Source organism: Lipotes vexillifer, unplaced genomic scaffold (genome assembly GCF_000442215.2).
Source record: "Lipotes vexillifer unplaced genomic scaffold, Lipotes_vexillifer_v1.1 C27591990, whole genome shotgun sequence".
Lineage (NCBI taxonomy): Eukaryota > Metazoa > Chordata > Mammalia > Artiodactyla > Lipotidae > Lipotes > Lipotes vexillifer.
The window spans coordinates 3,599-11,007 of NW_006796122.1; the positions used below are offsets into that span (position 1 = coordinate 3,599).

The window sequence follows — 7,409 nt, forward strand, 5'->3', positions numbered from 1 at the left end:
AGGCCTCTTGAAATATTCACAAGAGAAGACGTCCTGGAGGAACTCCAAGCTCACTCTCACAGTAGGCATTTGCCCTCAGAAGCAGCGGATCCCTTCACCCACCGGGAAACCTGGCTCCAATGCTCCAAGCTTGCCCATCCAGAACCACACACATCCAAGAAAACCCTTGTTGGATCTTTGGCTCAGCACTCCAAGATGGCGGCAGCAGCAGCAGCAGCAACAGTTCTTAGGAAATCCAGGGCTCTGGAGAGCAGCAGGGCTGGCCACCCATAAAGAAGCTGCAATGCAATTGTGAAGCTGGAGTTGCCGGCAGGAGTCCTAATGGTGGCCCTTGGTTTCTTGCAGACATTGACGAGTGCCTCTCAAGCCCTTGTCTGAATGGAGCCACCTGCGTGGATGCCATCGACTCTTTCACATGCTTATGCCTTCCCAGCTACCAAGGGGACCTGTGTGAGATCGGTACGACCGTCTCGGCTTCAGCTAATGTTACTAACTGCTGCACCCCCTCTTCCTCCCTCATCCTTCCCTGCTAACCACAGGTTCTAGGTCCTGTGGGGCCCCCAAGATCCATCCAGACAGCCACTTCAGGGACCACAAGTGAGAAGTCGGCCCCACTCATTCTCACTCCTTCTCTTGCTGTTCCCTGCGGAAACCCTCCTCTGGGGCACTGGCTGATCTGACTGCAGAAGAGACATGCAGGCCGAGCCAGCCTGCACTTTGGAAGGTGGGGCTCTGGGGGACCTTTCAAACACTAACCTGCTCCAGGGCTTCCAGATGCCACCAGCAAAGTTGGTGCATGCATCAGACTAAGAAGACAGAACCAATTCCATGCATTTGTCTTGCAGGACACTATGGGTGGGAGTCATTGGTTCTTGCTCTGGATGAGAGCCCCGGATCTTCCCAGCATGGCCATGGGCATGTGTCTGCCTGCCGTATTGCCCACGGGACCTCTGTGGCCCCTCCATGGCCTTGGGAGCCACCGTGCCACACTGGTCAAGCTGCCTTCCTCTTCTCTGGCAAGAGCTATGGTCTGTCTGTCTGAGATCTCCCGTGTCACCAGCATGCTCAAGTCATGCATGCACAAGGACAGCTGCATGTCACCTTGTCCTCATTGCCACCATGACAGCTGCCACGTCAGTGCCATTCCGGTCCACGCTTCCTTCCTCCCTCCCTTGTGCAAGGCAAAAGGCTGGCCAGAGAGAACAGAGCCTCGCTGCAAGGGCTCTGAGCTTCCTCTCTTGGGCCTTGCCAACCCCTCAGTTTCTGCACCTGGGCCAGGCCCTGCCAAGGGGAGCTGTAGGCCAGGAACTTCCTGAGACCAGACTGAGCCCACAGCCCTCTCACCTTCAGTGTTTCCTAGTCTCCCCATCTCAGGGCCACCCCAACTCAGAAAGGGGGAGGTGGAGCTTGCAGTTGCTAGTAGCAATGGTCCGTGCAGAACTGGAAGTGTTTAGGGGCTCAAAACCATTTTCAATGAACTCTCAATTTAGACATCGCAGAAACTTCCAGACAGCAACTGAAACTCCTAATCAGAGTGGGAAGTTAGTTTTGGATTGCATGTTCCTTGGAGGCACTGCCAAGGTTACAGACTGGTGGAGGAACTTCTGGAAGAAAAGACTTGGCCTGGACCCTCCTTCCCTGCAGCCTCCCATTCTCCACCTTCACCCCAAGACTCCAAGAAATTGGTGCATGGGGGTCTTGTCTGGGGTGGGAGTGGAGAGTTACAAGGATTTCCTCCCCAGTGTGCCAGAATATTTGCCACAGGGAGAAGGGCATGGAATGTCCACGCAGACAACAGCTCTTGGGTGTCAGACTGGGAGAGGAAGTGCCCTGCTGGAGTGGAGGCCAGGCCCGCAGAGGGCTCTGCACTCTGATGGAGCAGAGAGAGGGTGCCAGAGCCCCCGAACCGGGCCCTGGCCCTGGGCGCCCAACTGAGCAGGGCTGCATCTCTTCTCCTACTCCAATCCTGAGCGCTCACCATCCCAAGGGTGCTTCAAGCCTTGGCTCTGGCCCTGCTCCTTCTTGCAGCCTTCCTGGAATTGTGTTGCTGTTTCCCCAGAGCCTCCATCCTGCATGGCCCTGGCCCATCCCAGCACAGCTGCTGCCTCCAGCTTTGCCCACCCAACTCAGCCCTCAGGCACTCAGGTGGCCCAAAAATGGACCCCACAATCAGCCCTGGGATGATATGTCTCTGGCCTCCTCAGGTGCTCAGCTACCTCTGAAGTCTCTCTGCCTTTCTTTCCAAACCCTTGGGGAAGGCATTGGCAGCATCCTCCTAAGCCTTCCTGCTGCTCTGCCTCTTTCTTCAAAGGCTGCTGGCCTCAAACTCTTCTCTCTCTCTGCTCTTCCCAAGTGTCTGTCTTCCAACCCTGCCAAGCACCCACCCCTTCAGCTTAAGCATCCTTCCCTTCAGGTACTGGTCCTTTCTTCCTGGAACAGCCAGACCAGGGAGGCTGCCATACAGCCTGAGGGGTTCATGGCCCGACACTCAGCCCCAGGGCCCTAGGGACAGCCCTTCACCTGTGAGTCACCAGGGGAAGGAAGAAAAGAGGGTTTTGGAATTCCCTCTGTCCCGTACTGTGCTGGCAGATGTTTAACAACTGACTCTCAAAGAGGAAGGAGGATCCCTGATTTGTAGCATCTGCCAGTTTCTGGGGTTTAACACTCTCACAAGGGCCAGTTAAAGCTACCAATGTAATGTCACTAGAGGCCGAGTTGGGGGACTTCCCTGGCGGTCCAGTGGTTAAGACTCCACGCTTCCACTGCAGGGGGCACGAGTTCAGTCCCTGGTCAGGGAACTAAGATCCCGCATGCCGCACGGAGCGGCCAAAAATAGTTAAATAAACAAATTAATAAAATAAAATTTAAAAATAAAGGCCGAGTTGGGAAGACACACTCCTAATGGCTTTCCCAAGCCTGAAGGGGCCAGTTCCAGCACCACCTGCCTCTGTCTGTCCCTCTAGGCTCTGCTCCAAGAGCTCCACATCAGTGCCTTCTGCTGGACTCAGAATCCATTAACAATGTAGGCTTGGGAGGAGAGAAGCCCTTCCCCTCTTCCCATCTGCCACCAAGAAATAGAATGAAAAGCCAGGGTCCCTGGGTCGGGGACCCTGAGGCAGTATCGTGTGCTCTGATAGGATAGACTTAGAGCTCTGTGTCTTCTTTGGACCCAAAGCAGACATTTCTGCTCCTCTGTCCCCAGCCAAGTTTCTATTTCATGCCCCCAGCACCGCCTGCTGCTGCCCCCTTCACACACTTCCCCGCAGTTCCCTCTCTCCCTGGAGCCCCTCACAGCCTCTGAGCCATGTTTTTCCTTAAGCCTCAACACCTCCTACCTTCCCACCTCTTTTTACCTGGCTGCTGGGCTCTGCCAGCCCTGCAGAGCAGACTTCAACAGGAGAAAAGCTTTGGGGGTGGGAGGCAATATCAGGAAAAGAAAGGGTCCCTGGCATTTCCCAGAGGCTCCTGGGGGAGGAGGGGGCAGGGCCAGGCCTCTTGGCTTCCAACTTGATCCTCAATCCAGTCGGGCCTCTCCCTTCCTTTGGGGAGCGACACGGAAGGCAGGGTGAAGGCAGGAATCCCTGCCCTGAGACTGGCAGCAGACGCCATCCCCAGTCGGCCTCCAGGCCCTCTCCTCAAGCCCCTGACCTGTGTTGCAGACCAGAAGCTGTGTGAGAAGGGCTGGACCAAGTTCCAGGGCCACTGTTACCGCCACTTCCCCGACCGGGCGACCTGGGTGGACGCCGAGGGCCAGTGCCGGAAGCAGCAGTCACACCTGAGCAGCATCGTCACCCCTGAGGAGCAGGAATTTGTCAACAGTGAGTGCGGCCGGGCCTCAGGGGCCCAAGCGGAGAACGGTCACGTGGGCAAAGGATCTCCCTTGACAGCAGTCAGCGGACTTGGGCCCAGTGAGGCAGCAGGGGTCGGGGGCAGGGAGGGAGGGAAGGGCATTTCCGCCGCCTGAGGGGCCAACGGCTCTGGCTGCACCCAGGACAGCCCACTGTCTGTCAGAGTCAGCCCTGGATTAACCCCGAGTCGGTCACCAGTCCATGTCAGCTCAGGGAGATGGTCCAAATGCACTCCAAACATGCAGGTGCTAAAACCCTTGTCAGGACCCTGGAGGCAGGTGTCACGCTCCTAGGAGCCCACCCAGCTCCTGCCACCCCTCCATCCCCTCTGTCTCTACGAGCTCAAGTTTCTCAGACACCTTCAGGGCGCCCCATACCCACGTCCTCTCTCCAGACAATGCTCAGGACTATCAGTGGATCGGCCTGAATGACAAGACCATCGAAGGAGACTTCCGCTGGTCAGATGGACACTCCTTGGTGAGTTCTACTGGGGGCACCCGGGATAGCTGGCGGCCCAGAGGAGATGAATAAAGACCCCCAGAGAGAGACACATTCAAATCACATGCAAACATTCACTGAGCAGCTGCTGGACCGGGAGCCCTGAGATCAGAGATTGTGTCTCGTTCTTGTCCCTTTAGAGACCAGCCCAGGGCTGCACAACTGAATAATGGCATGAAAGGAAGGGTGAGGGATGAGGAAGGCAATGAATGAATGAAGGCAAACCACCGAGAGGGAATGTGGAAGCTTTAGAGTGGTTCCTTGCCCATAGAGGACTCGAGTCCACTCAAGGAGACAGACAGACAGATAGAAAGCAACATAGATGCCAGCTGAACAGTACACACAGTAAATGATGGAGGTCAGCAAAGGACCTCAGGGAAGGCTCCCCGGAAGAGGAGAATATGAACAGGGTCATGGGGGAGGGGAGCAGTTACATTAGAGGAAAGGGGACTTGTTTGTCCCTGAGTCAGGCTAGAGGGAGAAGCCTGGGATGGCAGAGTCTGGACTTGCGAGCCATATCTCCACCTCCCAGTCCTGCCCAAGCAGGCAGCCTGGGTGACCAGCCCCGTTGGCCCATGTGGAAGAGGAGAGTGTCGTCAGCTCATTAACAGGGACTGTGAGTCCTGGGGGCTCTGAGTTCCTGACAAGGACCACAGCCAGGCGGTGTGAGCAGTTCTTTGGAGGGCCCGGGTTCCGTGGCACCTGGGATAGCCCTGACCAGACTCCCAGCAGTCTTTGTGCCCCCGCCAGAAAGGGGCTTGATGTGGAGGGAGAGCAGGGGTCCGGCCAAGCTGTACTGTGGCTGCCCCCTCCTCACCCCTTCCCCACTCCCACCCACAGCAATTTGAGAACTGGCGCCCCAACCAGCCTGACAACTTCTTTGCCACTGGGGAGGACTGCGTGGTGATGATCTGGCATGAGAAGGGCGAGTGGAATGACGTTCCCTGCAATTACCAGCTGCCCTTCACGTGTAAAAAGGGCACAGGTAAGCAGCAGCCTGGGAGGGATAAGCAGCGTGGAGAGAATCAAGACTCCAGGCTCCTGCTGTGTGACCTGGGGCGAGTCACCCGGACTCCTGGCTGTTGAGGTCACCTCACCCGCCCAACTAGCAGATTGGAGCTGACCTGGGGGGCCACTCCCAATGCCAGCATCCCAGAGGTGATGGAAAGGGCCAGCCCACTAGGGACAGGGAGAGGGTGAAGGTCACAGGAGGACAGACCCCCTCCACACATATGGTGCCTTGGATATCAGCACAGAAAGTCACCCACAATCACACATAGGTTGGGAGCCTCCCTCTCTGGGGTTCCCAAGCCCGTCAGTCGCAGAGTCTGAGTTGTCAGCCTTGATCATCAGCTTTAAGTCTGTGGACACCTAGGTGCAGGTAGGACACTCCCCACCTGTTCCCGCTCCTGGCCTCGTTCCCCTCCCTTGCCCCCAAGGCCTCCTTTAGTTCCCACTTTCCCCTGCATCACTGTTTTCATAGAGAAGTCACAGTCTGCCCAGCTCTCGCCCTCTTTCCCCACCTTTCTCCCTTTTATTCCCTTACTGCTGCTCTAAATCATGGAGGAACCCAAATGTTAGAACCAGTGTTTTCCAGATTCTTAGTGCGGCATGAAAGCACCCCTTCCCCAGCAGTCAGGGCTCACTGCTGGGTGTTCAGGCTCCGTGCCCCTTCCTTGGGCTCTGAGCCCATCTCCTCACAGCCAGAGGGGGCCATACTGGCTCATGACCAGCATGGGGCATCACGGGAGACCCTCTCAGAGCCCTTTCTGAAGGGTGTTTGCCCCTCAGTGGCCTGCGGAGAGCCCCCCGTGGTGGAGCACGCCAGGATCTTCGGGCAGAAGGACCGGTACGAGATCAATTCCCTGGTGCGGTACCAGTGCACCAAGGGCTTTGTCCAGCGCCATGTGCCCACCATCCGGTGCCAGCCCAGCGGGCACTGGGAGGACCCTCGGATCACCTGCACAGACCGTGAGTATCGCCCCACACAGCGTTAGATACTGCCAACACGTCCTCCTCCCTGACCCCCGCTGTCTGCACCGTCCGTGGGCTCAATCACAGATGTCCGCTGCCCCCAGGGAGGGCTCACTTGCGCTGAGAAGGTGAAGATGAAAGCAGGTGGCCCACTTTCCTTTTCAACACCAGCCCCGAAGCCCCGAAGCCCAAGGTGGTTCCAAGAAAAGTCAAAACTGAGAAGTGGGTAAAGCCTCAGGCTGCCTTCCAGAGCCCATGGTTTCTGCAGGGAGGGGAGCCAGCGGAGAAGGGTCAGGACGGGGAGAGGCTGGGCTGGCCCACTTTCTTCCCAGGGTTCACCCAGATGTTTCCATCTCCCTTTCACCCCAGCCTCTACCTACAAGCGCAGACTACAGAAGCGGAGCTCACGGCCCCTGCGGAGGAGCCGCCCCAGCACGGCCCACTGAGAGGAGCTTCCAGGATGTGCCCAGGATGCTGAGCCCAGGAGCCTTGCCAGGCTGACATCCCACAGGGATGGTGTCCTCTCCTTGTCGCTTTCTGTCATATAAGGAATTCCATTAAAGAAGGAAAAAAAATAAATCCCACATTGTGTATGCACCCCCCACCCCCCCAAATCGCCAAAACTGCATCTAATTTTCCTCCCAAATGCCAAAGCAAAGCAAACGTATTGTAACCCGTGGACTGAGTTTAGAGACATTTCTTCAATCTCCCGTTGTGCCTTTCCAGGGACCAGCGCAGGGACAGGGGCAGAAGGGGAGGAGTTAAGTTAAATAAAGAAGGTAATTTTTTGTTTCCTGACTTTATCCAAGAGCAGTGCAATCGTTGGTTCTTTCACCTCCAGGGAGAGCTAGGGAGGAGGGAGGAAGGGGCAGAGGCCTGAGGGCATGAAGAGTGCGGAACCGCAGCTGAATGTATGGGATGAGACTGAGTCGGAGGACTGCACCATCTGTGCGGGGGAGAAGCCTGGGGGAGAGGGGGTGGCTTCCGGCCGCAGATGAGCGGGCAGGAGAGAGCCATTGAGGGATCTTCCGAAGCGTGGGGGTCGGGTCCCCTCCGAGGGACCCTTTTCCAGAGTCCTCTCACCCAGGT

General features: G+C 57.0%; 1 protein-coding gene across 1 annotated transcript; it reads left to right on the top strand.

Moving 5' to 3' along the window:
• Positions 1–345: 345 nt before the first annotated feature.
• LOC103089741 (aggrecan core protein-like) lies at positions 346–6,875 on the top strand (the record flags this gene model as incomplete). Its single annotated transcript, XM_007468191.1, has 6 exons — positions 346–459; positions 3,660–3,818; positions 4,243–4,325; positions 5,187–5,331; positions 6,138–6,317; positions 6,690–6,875. Coding segments are annotated over 6 exons (758 nt in total), but the record flags the coding sequence as incomplete, so codon positions are not given.
• Between the last annotated feature and the right edge of the window lie 534 nt (positions 6,876–7,409).